At 44.5% G+C, this 22,073-nt stretch overlaps 1 protein-coding gene across 1 annotated transcript in view; it reads left to right on the top strand.

Annotated features, from left to right (window-relative positions):
* The first annotated feature begins 512 nt into the window (after nucleotides 1–512).
* TUBGCP5 (tubulin gamma complex component 5) overlaps nucleotides 513–22,073 on the top strand; it is a 61,469-nt gene continuing 39,908 nt past the window's right edge. The window contains exons 1-6 of the mRNA XM_077482797.1: nucleotides 513–801; nucleotides 8,857–8,910; nucleotides 8,994–9,102; nucleotides 12,415–12,511; nucleotides 12,853–12,932; nucleotides 20,010–20,139. Of these exons, the coding sequence (XP_077338923.1) occupies nucleotides 668–801; nucleotides 8,857–8,910; nucleotides 8,994–9,102; nucleotides 12,415–12,511; nucleotides 12,853–12,932; nucleotides 20,010–20,139 (604 nt within the window). The 5' untranslated portion in view covers nucleotides 513–667. The remainder of the gene's footprint in view (nucleotides 802–8,856; nucleotides 8,911–8,993; nucleotides 9,103–12,414; nucleotides 12,512–12,852; nucleotides 12,933–20,009; nucleotides 20,140–22,073) is intronic.

The following is a 22,073-nucleotide window of genomic DNA, read 5'->3' as shown; positions in this document are numbered from 1 at the left end:
CGCCGGAAGTGGGTGCAGATACCTGTACTGTACAGGTACCTGCACCCCCCTCCCCCCTGAAAGGTGCCAATTGTGGCGCCGGAGGGGGGGAGGGTTCCAATGAGCAGAAGCTCCACTTTAGGGTGGACCTCCGCTTTAAAGAACCAGAAGACAGATGGCTCCTGACGATGAAAGAAAGCAAGAGGTTAGCGCGGGACCAGGTGTGCAGCAGCGGCGCAGTGGATTGCCGCATGCTTAATTTGAGCAATGCTTAATTTGCTGGGCATATACTTTTTATTTATTTTTATTTTTTTAGGATAATTTAGTAGAAAAACAAACAAAAAAACACAGGGGGTGGGGAGTTCCATTGCAGTAGTAGCTGGCTGAAATTCCATGTGCTTTCCCCTTTACTTCCCCTTTAACGTTCTCCTTTCGTGGTGTGACTTCTTTTTTCTCACCAGCAGATGGAGCCAGAGCTTTAGTCTCCAGCTTACTGCACGTCCCTAGCTTTAAAACGTCACGTCCGCTTCCGGTTTTCCGTGCCCTTTCACACTCATCACGTTACTTTACCATCAGCGAATAGGATTCCTACTCCGGCAGTGTGGGGGTTAACATGCTAGTGACTCCTAATTGGTCTGACGGTATCCAATGGATGGCTAGGTGATGGTTGCCGGGCTGCAGAGGTGTCATGGCGCATTGGACCCGCTTTGAGAAGGAGCAGGAGAGGGATGTGAAGGAGCTGGTGTCCTGTGTGAGCGGACTGCACGATGACAGTGACAGGAACTTTCAGCTGGGCCTGCAGTACGCCTTGTCCAACTTCAGGTGTGATATACATTAACACTCTATGACTTCTAGCAGAATTCTCATTGTCAATGACAGGAATAGTGTCCCAATGGTTGTTGTCTCTGACAGGAATAGTGCCCCAATTGTTGGTGTCTGTGACAGGAATAGTGCCCCAATTGTTGGTGTCTGTGACAGGAATAGTTCCCCAGTCGTTGGTGTCTGTGACAGGAATAGTTCCCCAGTCGTTGGTGTCTGTGACAGGAATAGTTCCCCAGTCGTTGGTGTCTGTGACAGGAATAGTTCCCCAGTCGTTGGTGTCTGTGACAGGAATAGTTCCCCAGTCGTTGGTGTCTGTGACAGGAATAGTTCCCCAGTCGTTGGTGTCTGTGACAGGAATAGTTCCCCAGTCGTTGGTGTCTGTGACAGGAATAGTTCCCCAGTCGTTGGTGTCTGTGACAGGAATAGTTCCCCAGTCGTTGGTGTCTGTGACAGGAATAGTTCCCCAGTCGTTGGTGTCTGTGACAGGAATAGTTCCCCAGTCGTTGGTGTCTGTGACAGGAATAGTTCCCCAGTCGTTGGTGTCTGTGACAGGAATAGTTCCCCAGTCGTTGGTGTCTGTGACAGAAATAGTTCCCCAGTCGTTGGTGTCTGTGACAGGAATAGTTCCCCAGTCGTTGGTGTCTGTGACAGGAATAGTTCCCCAGTCGTTGGTGTCTGTGACAGGAATAGTTCCCCAGTCGTTGGTGTCTGTGACAGAAATAGTTCCCCAGTCGTTGGTGTCTGTGACAGAAATAGTTCCCCAGTCGTTGGTGTCTGTGACAGGAATAGTTCCCCAATTGGCATCAGTGGCAGGAATAGGGCCCCAATCGTTGGTGTCGGTGGCAGGAATAGGGCCCCAATCGTCGGTGTCGGTGGCAGGAATAGGGCCCCAATCGTCGGTGTCGGTGGCAGGAATAGGGCCCCAATCGTCGGTGTCGGTGGCAGGAATAGGGCCCCAATCGTCGGTGTCGGTGGCAAGAATAGGGCCCCAATCGTCGGTGTCGTGGCAAGAATAGGGCCCCAATCGTCGGTGTCGTGGCAAGAATAGGGCCCCAATCGTCGGTGTCGTGGCAAGAATAGGGCCCCAATCGTCGGTGTCGTGGCAAGAATAGGGCCCCAATCGTCGGTGTCGTGGCAAGAATAGGGCCCCAATCGTCGGTGTCGTGGCAAGAATAGGGCCCCAATCGTCGGTGTCGTGGCAAGAATAGGGCCCCAATCGTTGGTGTCTGTGGCAGGAATAGGGCCCCAATCGTTGGTGTCTGTGGCAGGAATAGTGCACCAATCATTGGTGTCGGTGGCAGGAATAGTGCACCAATTGTCGGTGGCAGGAATAGTGCACCAATTGTTGGTGTCGGTGGCAGGAATAGGGCCCCAATCGTTGGTGTAGGTGGCAGGATTAGGGCCCCATTGTCGGTGTCGATGGCAGGATTAGGGCCCCATTGTCGGTGTCGATGGCAGGATTAGGGCCCCATTGTCGGTGTCGATGGCAGGATTAGGGCCCCATTGTCGGTGTCGATGGCAGGAATAGGGCCCCATTGTTGGTGTCGGTGGCAGGAATAGGGTCCCATTGTTGGTGTCGGTGGCAGGAATAGGGCCCCATTGTTGGTGTCGGTGGCAGGAATAGGGCCCCATTGTTGGTGTCGGTGGCAGGAATAGGGCCCCATTGTTGGTGTCGGTGGCAGGAATAGGGCCCCATTGTTTGTCTGTGACAGGAAAAGTTCCCCTATTGTTGGTGTCTGTGACAGGAATAGTTCCCCAATTGTTGGTGTATGTGACAGGAATAGTCCCCCAATTGTCATCAGTGGCAAGAATAGTGGCCCCATTGTCGGTGTCGATGGCAGGAATAGGGCCCCATTGTTGGTGTCGGTGGCAGGAATAGTGCCCCATTGTTGGTGTCGGTGGCAGGAATAGTGCCTCATTGTTGGTGGCAGGAATAGTGCCCCATTGTTGGTGTCGGTGGCAGGAATAGGGCCCCATTGTTGGTGTCGGTGGCAGGAATAGGGCCCCATTGTTTGTCTGTGACAGGAAAAGTTCCCCTATTGTTGGTGTCTGTGACAGGAATAGTTCCCCAATTGTTGGTGTATGTGACAGGAATAGTCCCCCAATTGTCATCAGTGGCAAGAATAGTGGCCCCATTGTCGGTGTCGATGGCAGGAATAGGGCCCCATTGTTGGTGTCGGTGGCAGGAATAGTGCCCCATTGTTGGTGTCGGTGGCAGGAATAGTGCCTCATTGTTGGTGGCAGGAATAGTGCCCCATTGTTGGTGTCGGTGGCAGGAATAGGGCCCCATTGTTGGTGTCGGTGGCATGAAAAGGGCACCATTGTTGGTGTCGGTGGCAGGAATAGGGTCCCATTGTTGGTGTCGGTGGCAGGAATAGGGCCCCATTGTTGGTGTCGGTGGCAGGAATAGGGCCCCATTGTTGGTGTCGGTGGCAGGAATAGGGCCCCATTGTTGGTGTCGGTGGCAGGAATAGGGCCCCATTGTTTGTCTGTGACAGGAAAAGTTCCCCTATTGTTGGTGTCTGTGACAGGAATAGTTCCCCAATTGTTGGTGTATGTGACAGGAATAGTCCCCCAATTGTCATCAGTGGCAAGAATAGTGGCCCCATTGTCGGTGTCGATGGCAGGAATAGGGCCCCATTGTTGGTGTCGGTGGCAGGAATAGTGCCCCATTGTTGGTGTCGGTGGCAGGAATAGTACCTCATTGTTGGTGGCAGGAATAGTGCCCCATTGTTGGTGTCGGTGGCAGGAATAGGGCCCCATTGTTGGTGTCGGTGGCAGGAATAGGGCCCCATTGTTTGTCTGTGACAGGAAAAGTTCCCCTATTGTTGGTGTCTGTGACAGGAATAGTTCCCCAATTGTTGGTGTATGTGACAGGAATAGTCCCCCAATTGTCATCAGTGGCAAGAATAGTGGCCCCATTGTCGGTGTCGATGGCAGGAATAGGGCCCCATTGTTGGTGTCGGTGGCAGGAATAGTGCCCCATTGTTGGTGTCGGTGGCAGGAATAGTGCCTCATTGTTGGTGGCAGGAATAGTGCCCCATTGTTGGTGTCGGTGGCAGGAATAGGGCCCCATTGTTGGTGTCGGTGGCATGAAAAGGGCCCCATTGTTGGTGTCGGTGGCAGGAATAGGGCCCCATTGTTGGTGTCGGTGGCAGGAATAATGCCTCAAGGGCTGGATAAAGGCAAGCAAAGGGCCACAGTTTAGGGACTGCTAATTTAAATAGTCCATGTCAGCAGAACACAAGTATAGATTCTTAACCACTTCCATACCGGGCCTATTCTGACACTTCTCTCCTACATGTAAAAATCATCTTTTTTCAATCTTTTTTTGCTTGAAAACTACTCAGAACACCTAAACATATATATGGGGTTTTTTTTGTTTTTGTTTTTAGAGCAGAGACCATAGGGAATAAAGTGGTGGTTGTTGCACCTTTTTATGTCTTATGGTATTTGGGCAGAACATTTTTACATATAGTGTGTGTGTGTGTGTGTGTGTGTGTGTGTATAATATAATATATGTGTATATATAGCAAAACACTAAAGTTAGCCCAGTTTTTTTGTATACTATGAAAGGTGATGTTACGCTGAGTAAATAGCTACCTAACATGTTACACTTTAAAATTGTGCGCACTCATGGCGCCAAACTTCAGTACCATAGGTGTGACCCTTAATTTTAGGGGTGGCCCTAATTTTTTTTACTGGTTACCTGTTTAGAGTTACAGAGGAGGTCTTGCATTAAAATTATTGCCCTCGCTGTAACCTTCGCGATGATACCTCGCAGTTTGAATGCCGTTTACATATGTGGGTGCAACATATGTATGCATACACTTCTGCATGTGAGCACGTAGGGACTGTGGCACTTTTTATTTTTTTATTTTTATTTTTTTTGTTTTTTTCTTTTCTTTTTTTCCACTTTCCCTTTAAATTGTAGAATAGACAAGAAAATACTGTGATAAAAAATGGAACAAAAAAAGGGAACAAAAAAATGGAGAAAACCAAATAAACACAATACATCCCTCCGCCACAGCGGCAGCAGCTCTAAATTGTGAGATATGCACAAATGTAAACGTAGTAACAAGAAAAAAAGCTGTGCTCACTAATGTTTATGTGATATATATAAACCACTATTAATGTAAAATAAAAAGACAATCCAATATTGATAATGAAAAATAAAGTCCAAATAAAATGTGAATAGAAGCTGTAATCAAACAGACACCACCAACGTGTGATCCACCACCACATGAATTGCACCCTTACCAGAGGCAAGCTTAATTAAAGCCTGTATGTATCCAAACATCAACTCGATAATAGTGCTTCCACAGACCACCTGGGTAATATTCGTGCAGTGGGAGACGTTTTCAGATTCTGTTCGCTGTCATCACCCTTCCTTATATAAACGTCAATGATGGACCAGAGATGGCAACAACTGAACAGAGGGCACCTTCGTCATAAATTCATAAAAATCGAAGAAAGACCGTGTGTGCCGCTACAGCCGCCCTCTCCACCCGCTCTCCGCTACAACTCTGTAAAAACATAAAAAGGGTCACAGTGCAGCAGCACAGGTGACTGGGACAGATTGTTGCCCCCCCCAATAACGGAAAAGCCTCAACAAGGACAGTCATTATTATTATCTGGTGGTATTTTATATAAATATTAGTCCCTGCACTAAATAACACATCTCCCCCTCTTTTACCCACAGCTGCTGGAAAATAAGTGTTTAGACCCCTTTCATCAGTAGTTAAAAAGAAAGACAGTCTATGTTCAATTTTGCAAATTTCCAACTGTATCTCCACCCCTGTGTGGTATAAATATACTATATTACCAAAAGTATTGTGACACCTGCTTTTCCACACACATGAACTTTATAGGCACCCCAATCTTGGTCCGTAGGGTTCAATATTGCGTCGGACCCCACTTTGCAGCTATAACAGCTTCAGCTCTTCTAGGAAAGCTGTCCACAAGGTTTAGGCGTGTGTCTATGGGAATGTTTGACCATTCTTCCAGAAACACATTTGTGCAGTCAGTAACTGATGTTGGATAAGAAGGCCTGGTTCGCAGTCTCCACTCAAATTCATCCCAAAAGTGTTCTATTGGGTTGAGGTCAGGACTCTGTGCAGGCCAGTCAAGTAGCTCCACCCCAAACTTGCTCATCCATATCTTTATGGACCTTGCTTTGTGCACTGTAATGTTGGGGCCATCTCCAAACTGTTCCCACAAAGTTGGCAGCATGAAATTGTCCAAAATGTCTTGGTATCTTGATGCATTAAGTGTTCCCTTCACTGGAACTAAGGGGCCAAGTCCAACCTTTGAAAAATAACCCCACACCTTAATCTCCCACCTCCACCAAATAATTTAGACCAGAGTCCAGACCTCAACCCAATAAAACACCTTTGGGATGAATTAGAGCAGGGACTGCGAGCCAGACCTTTTCGTCCACATCAGTGCCTGACCTCACAAATGCACTTCTGGAAGAATGGTCAAACATTCCTAAACCTTGTGGACAGCCGTCCTAGAAGAATTGAAGCTGTTAGAGCTGCAAAGGGTGGGTCAACTCAATATTGAACCCAAGGATTAAAGGGATTGTAAAGTCAATTATTATTATTTTTTTTAAATAACAAACATGTTATACTTACCTCCACTGTGCAGCCAATGGCTGCACTGCTTTCCATCCATCCACTCCAGCCAATCAGCGGCCAGGCTGAACGGTGGAAAGGACGTCGGGGGACGAGTGCGGGACTTTCGAGGGGTGAGGTAAGTAAAACGGGGGGCTGGGGGTGCCGGGACTGTCAGATGTTTTTTCACCTTAATGCATAGAATGCATTAAGGTGAAAAAACATTTACCTTTACAACCCCTTTAAGACTGGGCTGCCATTAAAGTTCATGTGCGTGGAAAGGCAAGCGTCTCAATACTTTTGGTAATATAGTGTAGATAAAAGGCTCCCTCTCGGTCAGGGCTTTTACATACACTATAAGCAGGGCTGAAAGCATACCCCAACTCCTCTCCTTTATTTCTCCGGCTGTAGTCCTCAACTCTAGCTGGCAATAACCACTTGCCGACCAGCTGCCATCGTCATATGGGGGCAGGTTGGCACGATCGTCGTAACTTTATGTCAGCTCCTTTAATCGGGATAGCAGGCGCCTGCTGCACAGTGGGGATGCCGATGCTCCTGACCGGCAGGCGCGATGACCGCTGGCCACGTGCGATTGCGGGCACGAGAGGCAGAACAGGGATGTGTGTGTATAAACAAATCCGTGTTCTGTGAGGAGAGGAGATGCAGATCATGATTTCCTAATAGCTAGGAACCACAATCTGCTTACAGTTAGAACACACACTAGGGAACACAGTTAACACCTTGATTGCCCCCCCCCCCCCCTAGTGTTAACCCCTTCCCTGCCGGTGACATTTATACAGTAATCAGTGCATTTTTATAGCACTAATTGCTGTAGAATTGTCAATCGTCCCAAAAATGTGTCGGATGTGTCCGCCATAATGTCGCAGTCTTGATAAAAATCACAGCTTGCCACCATTACTAGTAAAAAAAAAAAAAAAAAAATGCCATAAATCTATCCCCTATTTTGTAGATGCTATAACTTTTGTGCAAATCAATCAATATACTCTTATTGTGATTTTTACTGCCAAAAATATGTAGAAGAATACCTATTGGCCTATACTGAGAAAAAAAATTGCCTTTTAAAAAAAAAAAAAAAAAAAATGGGGATATTTATTATAGCAAAAAGTATAAAAATATATATATTTTTTTTTTCAAAATTGTCGCTTTTTTTGTTGTGTTTTGTTTATAGCACACATAAATAAAAAACGGAGAGATGATCAAATACCACCAAAAGAAAGCTCTATTTATAGGGAAAAAAAGGACGTCAGTTTTGTTTGGATACAATGTTGCATGTCCATGCAATTGTCAGTTAAAGCGACATAGTGCCATATCGCAAAAAATGGCCTGGTCATTGAGCAGCCAAATCTTCTGGGGCTGAAGTGGTTAACCTCCCACCTCTAATGCATATGATTTCCTTTTGGCTAGCTCTTGCTTTTAAAGGGGAATGCCATGCTCCAGTCTCCAATGCTTTTGTATAATCCCCCTCTAATCCCTTGGATTTCCATGGGCTAGCTTTTGCTGTGTTCAAGATTCACGTTCAAGATATGAGACTGCTGCTGGGTGTCGCTATATTGAATGTACAGATTTGCAACTGTCACTCAGATGACACTGTATATTGTATTCCCATTTCACCACAAGACATAATTGTTTACCGTATATACTCGAGTATAGGCCGACCCGAATATAAGCCGAGGCCCCCAATTTACCACAAAAAAACTGGGAAACGTATTGACTCGTGTATAAGCCGAGGGTGAGACATCCCTGTGTCCCGTCCGTCCCTGTGTCCCGTCCGTCCCGGTGTCCCGTCCGTCCCGGTGTCCCGTCCGTCCCGGTGTCCCGTCCGTCCCGGTGTCCCGTCCGTCCCGGTGTCCCGTCCGTCCCGGTGTCCCGTCCGTCCCGGTGTCCCGTCCGTCCCGGTGTCCCGTCCGTCTCGATGTCCCGTCCGTCGCTGTGTCCCGTCCATCCCTGCCTACCTGTGCCGATCTGCAGCCTCTGTGTGCCATGCTCTCCTCGTCCTCGGCGGCCATTCCTCTGTTCAAAAGCCTCCCTGTCTGTGATAGGCGGAACACTCAATTTCCCAGCAGTCAGTGTTCTGCCTATCACGGACATCCGCTCATTCTCATACTACGGACGAGGATGAGCGGATGTCCGTGATAGGCGGAACACTGACTGCTGGGAAATTGAGTGTTCCGCCTATCACAGACAGGGAGGCGCGGCTTTTGAATAGTAGAATGGCCGCCGTCTGTCTGCTCGACACGCTGATCGGGCAGGCAGACGGCGATGACTCGAGTATAAGCCGAGGGGGGCACTTTCAGCCTCAAAAAAGAGGCTGAAAATCTCGGCTTATACTCGAGTATATACGGTATGTAAAAAAAAAAGCCTGTCTGTTTTTAAAAACTAAATACTGTGCCAACTAGAATTTTTTTTTTTTTTCTTTTAGATTTCATCGATATCTGGATGTCAGCAGTCACCAGATTCACAGGACTTTGGATGGGTAACTTTTATTTTATTTTATGAGGCATTGAAATGAGCATGATGCACGTATCCATTTTTGAGAAATGTTTTTCTTTTTCTTAGGATGTATGAAAAGTTTGTGATTAATTCTGATTTGAGTAAAGCAGAAAGCTGGAAGAGGCTGACAGAGGAATTTTTAAACTTTCCTCTTCCAAACACTGAAGGAACAAAGGTGAGCTTGTTTAATTATTAAGAGTACTATGCAAAATAATCCTGTATATAGCTGAGATATATACCTAGCATGATAAGTGAAGCGCTCTGTAATTAAATGCTTGTCTGAAATCATGAATCAGGCAGACAGAAGTACAGTTAAATCTCAATTATTTTATAATAAAAAAAGTAAACAGAGTGAACATAGTCAAAACATAGCCAGAGTTAAGGAGCCTGAACAGATAATCAGACAAGCCAAAACGTCAGGGAGCCAGAGGTGAGCATAATAGTACAGCAAGCAGGATCTGGAGCCAGAAGGAATGTCAGCCAAGCAAGTCTTTAACAGGAACACAGGAGAGTGTCTCTATAGATGTGACCAAGGCAAAGGCAGAGATCATCTGGGCTGGACGGCTTAAGTAGGCAGGACTGACGAGCAGTATATCATCAACAGGTGAGTCACTGCGGAGAGAAAGGAGCTGGCAATTAGCCAACAGCTTAGCGGCCAGCTCAGAGAAGGAAGGTCTGAGCCCATCCCTGACAATCCTCTCCCTAAATTATACAATCTAAACAAAGTGATATGTATCCTAAAAATTTAATCTGTGTAATGTAACAAAAGCAAATAAACAATGTGAATCAGTATATAGCAGATATAATCCTTGAAATATACAGCAAGCAAAATATATATTGAAAATGTCACCATTTTTCAAGGTAAATATATTTCTAAAGATGCTATTGACATGACATTTTCACATGTCGGTAACAACCCATACAATCCATACATACAAAGAAACCAAAGCAAAACTAAGTTCAGAAATTAAGTTATGTGTACTAAAATGGAATGACACAGGGAAAAAGTATTGTACACATGAAGAAAGGGAGGTGCAAAAAAGCATGGAAAGCTAAGACACCAGCTGAAATATATCAGTAATTAGAAAGCAACCTGCTCCTTGTGAGTTCAAATTAATATCAGCTGGTTCAGTCTCAACTAATGGCCTAAAAAAGAGGTCACACAAGAAACATCTCATGATGAGTAAAAGCACAGAGCTCTCTCAAGACCATTGCAACCTTATTGTTGCCAAACATACTGATGGCATTGGTTACAGAGGGATTTCTAAACTTCTTAATGTTCCAGTAAGCACTGTTGGGGCCATAATCTGGAAGCAGAAACGACATAATTTCACCATAAACTTGTCACAACCAGGTGTTCCTCGCAAGGTTTCTGACAGAGGAGTGAAAAGAATTATCAGAACAGTTGTCCAGGAGCCAAGGACCACTTGTGGAGAGCTTCAAAAAGACCTGGAATTAGCAGATACAGTTGTTTCAAAGAAAACAATAAGTAATGCACGCCATGGCCTGTATGCACACTCGCCACTCAAGACTTCATTGCTGAAAAAAAAGCATGTTGAAGCTCACTGAAAGCTTGCCTCACAACATTTAGACAAGCCTTTGAAGTCTGGTCAGACAAGACCAAAATTGAACTCTTTGGATCCCACAATACACACCATGTTTGGAGGTGAAATAGCACTGCACACCACTCCAAACACCATACCAACAGTGAAGTTTTTTTCAGCATACAGTACTGGCAAACTTCATGCCATTGAAGGAAGGATGAATGGGAAAAATGTACCAAGATATTCTTGATAAAAAATCTGCTGCTATCTACCAGGATGATGAAGATGAAATGAGGGTGGTCATTTCAGCAAGACAATGATCCCAAACACAAAGCCAAGGAAACTCTAAATTGGTTTATAAAGAGAGAAAATAAAGCTGCAAGAATGGCCCAGCCAATCACCTGACTTGAATCCAATAGAAAATCTATGGCAAGAACTAAAGATCAGAGTTCATAGAAGAGGCCCATGGAACCTTCAAGATTTGAAGACTGTTTGGAAGAATAGGCCAAAATCACACATGCATGCGACTAGTTTCTCCATACAGGAGGCATCTTGAAGCTGTCATTGCCAACAAACGATTTTGTATGAAGCATTAAATAAATTTCAGTTAGCGTGTTTAATACTTTTTCCCTATGTCATTCCATTTTATTACACATAACTTAATAAAATTAACATAAATTCCTGAACTTATTTGATGTGGTTTCTTTGTATGTATGGATTGCATGTGGTGAGAATTTAATGTCAGTAGTACCTTTCAGCTTCACGTACACTTGAACTACTTTGGCCGCGGGAAAACGCTGCAAAATGTGTACTGTGATTTTGCGTGTTTTGTGGCTGGCGGTCAAAGCGTTTTTATCCTGAACGCGATTCTTCCATGTTCAGGGGATGGAGGTTAGGGGTTGAACCTCAACAGCTCCTAAATTATCCTTAAAGCCTATGTGTACATGGATACAAAGGCTTTTATGGAGTTGAGTTTAGCAGCTGTGGCAAAAAAAAACAGCAAAAGCTCCTAAATTCATGTTTAGGCGCTGCTAGTGTACATGAAGCCTAAGAAAAAAAAAATAGCTAATTGTCCAAAACGATAATAACAGTTCCATACATCATTCAATCTTCCATGTGCATAAGGAATTCACACTTTATTTCCCAATGAAAACAGCACTGATGTGCCCACCACCAAAGCTCCTCTCTGGGTGTCCTCTCACTTGTTTTGATGGAACCCACTAACAGGAGGTCAAACTCACTTTTTAGCATAAAAATGTATCGCAGCTTCCATCCAGGGCCACTCTTCATACTCTTCATCAATCTCTCTAATATAAATGTCATAAAGAAAAGGCAAGAGACCGCAATCCACTATTTTATTTAAAAACTTGTAAAAATACACGCGCATAGCAGACGGGGTAAAAGTGCTTTTTCACTATACAAAAAAACCTCGGCAAGATGGCATCCTAGTTCTGACCCACAGTGACATGATTGTGTAGGATGGCACTAGGACACCATCTTGCTGAGGTTTTTCTGTATAGTGAACTCCCTCCGCCTTGTGAGTGTATATTTACATGTGTTTTTTTTTTTGTTTTGTTTTTTTGTTTTTTTATATATATATATATATATAACAGTACAGACCGCAAACCACTATCTTGTCTTGGAAGACACAGGCATTAACAATCCCCACCATAAGAAAATCTGAAGAGACCTTCCTTTTTTTTTTTTTTTTTTTTTTTTTTTTTTTGTGCTGTAGAAAGATGGGTTTGTCTTGTATATTGCTGGATGAACCTCCTTCATGTTGTGTTGGTTATTTCCACATCTCCTCAGTGGTGTATATAATGACATTTTTTTCTTTGCTTTGCTTTTGTTTATTTGGGGAATTTTAAATCTCACCTACTTTTTTGATGCTTTATTGCACGTTCTTAAAAAATCTAACTGAATGTGAACTTTGCTTTTTCTAGAGTGATGCCCACTATGCCATCTTGTCTCTTCTTCTGTGCCTATCTGATGCTCCATCCAAACATGATTATGTTGAAAAGCCAAGAAAAAAACAAACAGGTACCTGGACATATTCATGATTCTTTGAACTGGTTTTCTTATGAATTTTACACATGTAAACCCATCCACTGGTTGCTCTGCTGCTCCATCCTAAACTATCATTCATGAATGTTTTGTGTGCCAAGCTCCTCTTTTTTCATATGTAAAGTCTAAAGGGGTGGAACTTAACTGCTAATCTAATCAAATTGTGGAAGAAGTATTTGGACGTTCTGCACAGATAATCTTATTTTTCAGGCTCTGGAAGGAGGCAATATTTTTATTATTTTCACTGACATATGCAGTTTTCCATCCAGCCTTGTAGTAATAAAAAACTTACTAGGTTTTGTGTTGTTTAATTCTAGAAGAAGATGAGCCCTTTGATTGGGGAAAATACTTGAGGGAAGGTGAAGACTATGGGTGTAATCCTGATGAAGACTCCCTGGTAAGATCTCTCATACTTGAGTTTTTGTAATAGTGGCTGTATCTATAGGTTTTTTTTGTTTTTTATAAATCTTTTTATTGGTGTTTTCAAGCATTAAGTGTAACACAAAACAGAACAATAAACCAAAACAATCTGCATAATAGGATAGGACACCTAGTCAGATAGTACGCCATCACAGTGGCAGTAAATGGTAATATCTTGTCAGGTTAGTGGATGGGGCAACTGTTGTCCACAGAGATAATATGTGAGGACTTGTTCCGTAATGATTATTGCATGATACCGTAGCATGTCTGGCAAAAAAAGATGTTCCCGAACCAAAAATGGGTAAATGTCACTAAGGACCTCGGAGACCTATATAATTATGATCTATCAGTCATAGAGGCTGTTGGATCGGCTAGCCACTTGGACCATGCTTAGTCATATTTTTTCGGACAGCCCCTATTCGCATATGTCTTTGTACAGGGATTAATTAACATTAATCAAGTGTTTCCAGAGTATGGGAGAGGGAGATGCAGATTTTTGCCAGGACATGGTGATGGCTTTGCGAGCGTAAAAGAAGAGCAAGCTAAGTAAAGTCCTTTCTGCAACTGTATGGACTAGCTCCTCCACCAACCCCAATAAGCATACTTTCTTGGTCGGTGACAGAGACATTTTGGCAATGTTATTTACTATGGAAACCACCTCTCGTAGTATTTGGAGATAATGGGGCAACCCCAGAACACGTGTGTAAAGTCTCCGGGTGAGTGGTCACATCACCAGCATTCCTGAGAGATGGATGGGCTCACATTCAAAGACTCCACTCTTAAACACTGGACTACATTGCCTAACTGAACTTTCTGCCTTACTAAGAATTTGAAACTACTGTCTATATTTGTATGTTTTTGAAAGTGTCACTTATTTTGTATTATGCTGCCCTGAACAAGATCAAACATTTCACCTTATTCTGTTGCCCCTTCTTGCACTGCACTCTGTCCAGGCCACTTGTAACCCCCCCCAAGCCTTGTTTTATCAGCTTCTAATTGAATAATTTTTGAATCATCCCGCCACACCGTCCCAGTATAAATGTAGTTAATTTCTTGGGATGGCTGGCGAGGGTTTAGGCTGGTCACTCCTTGCACCAAGTGTCACGCCGGCAACAAGTGTTTGGCACTTGTACATGGGCACTTTGACTAAGGCACTGCTACAAAAAAGTAAGTAGAGACATTATTATTGTTCCACTGCTATTTGGCAGGAAATTCCTCTTAATGCTCTATCTTACCTCAGCCTTCCTTCTATTCCCCTCTCCCCACCCTCCAACATGCTCACGCTAATCTTTGTTATAAGATTCTGTCTCCTCAAACTCTAATTTCTTGATCCCCCCCCCCATCTCTAGCCCCCAATCTGTACATATCTCCCTCTCTTCTGCCCACTGGATATCACTCCACTTACCACCTCCTGCTCATTCTAAGCCCACACAGTATCACCACGTCCATTCCACCACAGCATCTGCCCTCCTATAAATCCCACTCCTGCCTTACCAACCTCACCCTCCTACTACTCCTAATGTCAGGGGACATTGCACCAAACCCTGGCCCTCCCACACCCAATTCCCACCCCAAAATTGGCTGTCTACCTCCTCCAACAGTCGAAACTCCCACCTTCTCATCCCAATTCCCCTGATTCCAGAAGTCGGCCCCTCTGGAATGCCCGCTCAGTTGTCAACAAACTAGCCTCTGTCAATGACCTTTTTCCTCTCCAAATCACTTAATCTATTTGCTATAACCGAAACCTGGCTCTAGGAATTTGACGCTACCTCTCCAGCTGCCCTGTGCCACAGTGACCTCCTTTGGACTCACTCCACCAGACCCAGTGGTCGAAAAGGAGGTGGTGTCAGACTTCTCCTCTCCCCACAATGCACCTTCCAGGTACTTCCCACACCTCCCTCTCTTTCCCCCTGCTCTTTTGAAATGCACTATGTGACGGAACCGATCCCACACTCCGATAGAGTGCTTCCATCAATATATCCCGCTTCCTCCAATCTGACTCCAATCAGATATTCCAACCGCTTACAAGCCCAAAACAAGACGACGCTTGCTTAGCTGCTCAACATGGAATGATTTATTAGAACCAAAATGCCAAATATTTATAATACAGTAGAAGACTAAAACCTAACCTAATTTAGCATGAGCTAATTATCTAAATCAACACTCAGACTACTGCATTCGTCTTTTCTCTCCAGTTTGTCTGAGGATCGCAGTTATTTATCGATCTCCTGGACCAGTGTCACGCTTTCTGGATGACTTCTCTGCATGGCTACCCTATTTTCTCTCATCTGAAGTGCCTGCCATCATCCTAGGTGACTTTAACATTCCAATCAATGTTAAAGTTACTCAACCTAACCTCCTCTTTTAACCTAACACAATGGGCACAAACCACCACTCCAACGGTAACGTTGACCTCGTATTTTCAAATCGCTGCACTCCCTGCAATCTCTCTAACACACCCTTTCCTCTCTCTGATCACAACCTTATCCATTTCACTCTCTCTCCTTGTCTCCTACATCCCATGCTGCCAACCCACAAACCACTACTCTTGAGCGAGCATGACGTAAATCGAAGTCTCTGCAAGACTTTACCCTCTACAAATCTGCCCTTCTCAAATACAACTCCTGCATCCACACTGCTAAACAAACCTATTACAACACTCTCATCAAAACCCTCTCATCCAAACCTTGTCAACTCTTTTCTACCCTTAAATCCTTACTTCACCCCCCACTGCCCCCACCCACCAACTTGCTTACCGCTCAACAGATTGCCAACCATTTCAATAGCAAAATCGACACAATTCTCAAGGAGACATCCAGCATTCAACGTCCTCCCCTACCCAACACAACACTCAATACTCTCCCCTTTTTGCACAATTACCTCAGATGAAGTTGATAAACTCCTCTCCATGGCCCACCTCACTACCTGTCCCCTGGACCCTGTCCCCTCACAATTACTGCGACCACCTTCCCACTCTATCTTCAACTCCCTCACCCACATCTTCAACCTCTCCCTCTCCTCTGGCACCTTTCCTTCCCCGCTCAAACATGCACTGGTTACCCCCATACTCAAAAAACCCTCACTAGACCCCACCTGTTTGAATAACTTAAGACCCATCTCCCTGCTCCCGTTTGCCTCCAAGCTCATCGAACGCCTTGTCCATGACCAAATAAGTCGTTACCTCATGGACCACAACCTTCTCGACCCCCTACAGTCTGACTTCTGCCCACAACATTCTACTGAAACTACCCTACTAAAACTCACCAATGACCTACTAACTTCTAAAACCAACGGCCACTACTGCATACTCATGCTTTTAGACCTTTCTGCTGCCTTTGATGCAGTTGACCACCTGCTCCTCCTCACCAAATTACACTCCCTTGGCCTCCGTGATTCTGCTTTATCCTGGTTCTCCTCCTACCTATCTCAGCGCACTTTCAAAGTCACTTACAACTCTATCTCCTCCGCTCCCTTCCTCTTTCTGTTGGGGTACCCCAAGGTTCCGTACTTGGGCCTCTCCTATTCTCGAGCTATACCTCTTCCCTGGGCCAGTTGATAACCTCCCATGGTTTCCAATACCACCTCTATGCCTGACGACACCCAGATCTATCTCTTCACTCCTCAACTCACCCCCTCGATCTCCTCACAGATCTCAAATGTACTGAATGACGTATCAGTATGGTTGTCACACCACTTCCTCAAACTCAATCTTTCTAAAACTGAGCTTGTTATATTTCCTCCACGATGCCCATCCTCCCCCCCCCGTGACTTCACCATTAATATCAACAACACAACCATTGGACCCTTCACACATGCCAGGGTCCTGGGTGTAATCCTTGACTCTGACCTCTCCTTCAGTCCCCATATCCAATCACTGGCTAAATCCTGCTGCCTTCACCTCCGCAACATCTCCAGAATTCGACCCTTCCTGACTGACCCCACAGAGCTACTCATTCACTCCTTGATTATTTCCCGTCTTGACTACTGCAACTCTCTCCTTAATGGCCTACCCTTAAGCAAGCTATACCCCCTTCAGTCTATTATGAATGCTGCTGCTAGACTAATACACCTCACTAATCGTTCCGTGACTGCCGCCCCTCTCTGCCAATCCCTTCACTGGCTTCCCCTACCCCACCGTGTAAAATTCAAAATGCTAACCATAACATACAAAGACATCCACAACATCTCCCCCTGCTAAATCGCCCAAATCGTCCCCTCCGCTCCTCCCAGGACCTCCTGCTTTCTAGCTCCCATGCTTGCCTTCAATACTTCTCGAGAGCCTCTCCCATCCTCTGGAACTCCCTGCCCCAGCCTGTCCGATCAGCCCCTACTCTGTCCACCTTTAGGAGATCCCTGAAAACTCATTTATTCAGGGAAGCCTATCCCCACCCACCTAACAACTGTCCCCGAGCCACCCCCATCAAATCATTCTCTTTTGTACCACCACCCCCTCCCTTTAGAATGTAAGCTCTACGAGCAGGGCCTTCCTTTACCTTTTTGTATTGAACTGTACTGTAATTGTGTTGTCGCCCCCCCCATACATTGTAAAGTGCTGTGTAAACTGTTGGCGCTATATAAATCGTGTATTATAATAATAATAATAATAATAATAATTATTATTTTATGGAGTCCATAAGGGGTATAGTACGCCTTATGGACAATTTTAAACTGTATGAGCATGTCCCTTAAGAAAACCAGGCGACGAAAGGGAAGATCCCAAATGCCCTCCCAATCCTTATCATCCAAGTCAGGGATGTCACTTGTCCATCTCTGCCTAAGAGTGCAGAGGTCAGGGAGAGAGGTCAAGAGGAGGTGGGTGTATAGTACTGAGGCAGTTTTTTTTAATTTTTTTAATTTTTTTAAGCACTCTGTCTGGAGCAGATCCTCGCTCAGACTGCTCCAACCGCAAGGAGGCTCTTGGAAATTGGCTACTGATGGCATGGGACACCTGTAGATATTGTAATAGGTAAAGGGGAGGGACATTTGCAGTCTCAGTGAGGGAAGCAAGGGACCTTATGCCCCGTACACATGATCAGAATTTCCACCTGCAAAAGATTGAGAGCAGGTTCTTTATTTTTCCGACGGAAAAAGTTCCGATCGATAGTTACGATCGTCTGTAGCAATTCCGACACGCAAAAAATTCCTACACATGCTTGGAAACAATTCGACGCGTTCTCGGAAGCATTGAACCTAATTTTGTAGTGTTGAATGTCACCGCGTTCTTTATGGTCAAAAGTTCCGAGAACTTTTGTGTGACCTTGTGTATGCAAGCCAAGCTTGAGCCATCCAATCACTAGTGTGAACCGGCCCTTACACTTGTTAGACACACAGCCCCTTGATTGCCACTTGATGATAACCCCTTCTCAGCCGTTTGTCATTAGTACACTAGCGACATCAGTGTCCTTCCCAGCAAATGTCTGTTAGGATCAGATTGCACTCCACACTAAACAGTCCAACTATAAGCCACTGATCACCGTAATTACCAGTATAGTGTATATAAATTCCTGTATGTACACCATCATTTGTAGGTGCTATAACTTTCACACAAACCAATTAATATACACTTACTGAGATTTCTTTTTTATAACTAAAGACATGTATCGGAATACATTTTTGCCTAAATTTATGAAGACATTTTGGATTTTATTTATTTATATTTTTTAATATGTTTTATAACAGAAAGTGGTTAATATATTGTGATGCCAATAATTGATACAAAATATAATATGCTCTTTCCAAATGAGAGCCATTAAACTTGTTTAAATGATATAGGGCAATATTATCCGTTCATGATGAGGTAATTTATACACCATGTTCTATAACAAAACACGTTGCATCCTATATCATCTTACTTCAAACCACAGCCATAAAGCTGGTCACTGACTTCAGACAATAGTCCGTTATGCAATCAAAATCTGACTCGAGTTGTTTCCTAGCTTTAGCCATAAACGAGAACATTCAAGTTATATAAGTGTTTGTTTCTGTATAAATTATGTAAAGGTCCTGATAGAAAAATCAATTGTATAGACCCTCTGCGCTGATATAATAAATATATATGCTGGATGCAATAACGTAACATATAGCAGTTTTCCTTTTGAGTGATATGCTGTTATCTCTGTGCAAAAAACTATTTTCCATAAAGTAATTAATATATGCAAATCAATATATCGTATTTATCTTAATGCAAAATAAATTGGTAATAATGAGCTAAATAAATACTCCGTGCAGTAAAGCGGCATATGCAGTTGTGAAAATCTTAACTACGTGTGTAAATCCTGAAAATGGTAGCTTGTCCAAAAATTGATAAATCAGTCCAGCAAAGCAAAAAAAAACCTCCTTCCAAAGAAACCACAAAACCCAAAGAAATCAAAAGGATAGCAAAACAAAGTGACTTGTGCTTCCTAGGGAATATTATTAAGGTGCAGGTGCTTCACTCCGTGTGTGTGTGTGTGTATATATGTATGTGTGTGTGTGTGTGTGTGTATATGTATGTGTATGTGTGTGTATATATATATATATATATATATATATATATATATATATTATTATTGCACTTTCCCCTCTAGGGGGTGTTGTGCCTTCACAGCCACACTGCTGTGCGTGTGTGTACATAACAACCTGTGCATACCCCCAGAAAAATCAAAATACTAAATCCATAAAAAAGATTTTCAGTCCTTCAATAATCCCCACTTCCCAACAAATACAACACGTGTGCCTCTGCATGTGGCAGCTTTTAGATCTGATCTCTTCTGGCATTCTGCACTTCATCTCTGTTAAGCACTAAATACATTTCCTACTGCCTGCTCGGTTCTCTTCCACTCTGCCATTACTGTCTGCATTACATCCCAGTCATGCTTGCACCATTTTTCATTCTGTCCTTCCTCTGCAATACCATCTGCTGTATTGACACATGATTTATATTGGTATTGGGTGCTGGGCTGTAGACATGGCTCTAACTTACAGAGAGAATAGGATAATACATATTGTTTTTAGTTAGTGATTTTAACAACACTTATCGTAATAGTCAAATATAGTGGAATGTTTGATGTTTCAGGAGTGGTCTGATAGTGCGGAAGAAGATGATGAAGAGACACTTAGCAGGGAGGACTCTGGAATCCAAGTTGATAAGACGCCTCAAGATGATGCTGACAAAAAAAATGCTCCTCCTGTGGTGTCATGGAAAGGTACTTATTTTTCTTTTAACTCAAATAAGGAATTCCAGGGCTATATATTTTCTGAAAGAGGACCTATTTAATAAAAAGTATGGAGCCCTGAAGTTTCATGGTGTATGACATTTTAAGCAAGGTATTTCTGAAATCTTTATTTTGTAAGCAATAAAATTTTATTTTTTTACTGAAACACAGTATTTTCATGTTTCATTAACCACTTGCCGCCCGCCCTATAGGGAATTGACGGTGGCAAAGTGGTTTCATAATCCTGACCGGACGTCATATGACGTGATCAGGATTATGAGCCGCTGCGCGCCCCCGGGGGCGCGCATCGCGGCGATCGTTGTTGCGGGGTGTCAGTCTGACACCCGGCAACTACGATCTCGGTAAAGAGTCTCCGACGGAGACTCTTTACCATGTGATCAGCCATGTCCAATCACGGCTGATCACAGTGTAAATGGGAAGAGCCGGTGATCGGCTTTCCCTCATTTGCGTCTGTCAGACGCGAGTAGAGGAGAGCCGATCGGCTGCTCCTCTGACAGGGGGGGTCTGTGCTGATCGATTATCAGCACAGCCCCCCCGAGGATGCCCACACTGGACCACCAGGGACGCCACTAGACCACCAGGGAAAAGGTAATAAAGGCCATAATCCTCCCTAGACCACCAGGGATGCCAGTCAGCACAATGGGTGCCAATCAGTGCCCATAATGGATGCCAATCAGTGCCCACAATGGGCATCACTGATTGGCATGCATTATTGTTTGGCACTGATTGGCATCCATTACTATAACACCGGTGCCGCCTATGAGTGCCCACCTGTGCCGCCTATGAGTGCCCACCTGTGCCGCCTATGAGTGCCCACCTGTGCCGCCTATGAGTGCCCACCTGTGCCGCCTATGAGTGCCCACCTGTGCCGCCTATCCATGCCCACCTGTGCCGCCTATCCGTGCCGCCCATCCGTGCCAGCTATCAGTGCCAATTTGTGCCACCTATCAGTGTCTGTCCGTGTTGCCCATCCGTGTCGCCCATCAGTGCCACTTCATTGGTGCCCATCAGTGCCGCCTTATCAGTGCCCATCAGTGTAGCCCCATCAGTGCCCATCAGTGAAGGATAAAACGTACTTATTTACAAAGTTTTGAAACTGAAACAAAAAAATACATTTTTTTTTTTCAAAATTTTCGGTATTTTTTTATTTGTAGCGCAAAAAATAAAAACCGTAGAGGTGATCAAATACCACCAAAAGAAAGCTCTATTTGTGGGAAAAAAATGATAAAAATTTCATTTGAGTACAGTGTAGCATGACCGCGCAATTGTCATTCAAAGTGCGACAGCGCTGAAAGCTCAAAATTGGTCTGGGCAGGAAGGTGTTTAAGTGCCCTGTATTGAAGTGGTTAAATATGAAAGATGAATCTGTTCAGTTAATAAATATAGTAATCCTTTTAGCTATACATCTTGCAAAAAATTATGATACCCAAAACTGTAAAGAGACGATGGATTAAAACCATTACCGCTCATTTTGGCTAAATCCTAAAAGATGTCCCTTAAATTATTATTCTATAATAAATTTAGGGATGCACCGAAATTTCGGCCGCCGAAACATATCGGCCGAAAATGCCCTTTTCAGCAATTTGCCGAAAGAGAAAAACGGCTGATATTGGAGCCGAAAATGGGGCGTGGCCTGGGTGGGGGAGGCCGCCCCCGCCCCTGGTGACGCCCATCATGGGGGGTGTATAGCGCAGGAGAGCCGCCTCCGCCGTCCGCAGGATTGGACGGATGATCTGTCTATCAAAGTGCCTGGACAAGGGGGAGGGGCTGTGTGTGACGGCGCGCGGCCGGGAACACACAGCTATTCCCGGCGCTGTGATCAAACAGGCGGCGGAGGCGGCTCTCTTCCCTGCACAGGCTGGCTGCAAAATGGCACACAGTCACACTGGCTGCAAAATGGCACA

The sequence above is a fragment of the Lithobates pipiens genome, unplaced genomic scaffold, assembly GCF_037356315.1.
Source record: "Lithobates pipiens isolate NorthernLeopardFrog02 unplaced genomic scaffold, aLitPip1_a1.2 Scaffold_16, whole genome shotgun sequence".
In the NCBI taxonomy this organism is placed as follows: domain Eukaryota; kingdom Metazoa; phylum Chordata; class Amphibia; order Anura; family Ranidae; genus Lithobates; species Lithobates pipiens.
This window is presented reverse-complemented; position numbering and strand designations above follow the sequence as displayed.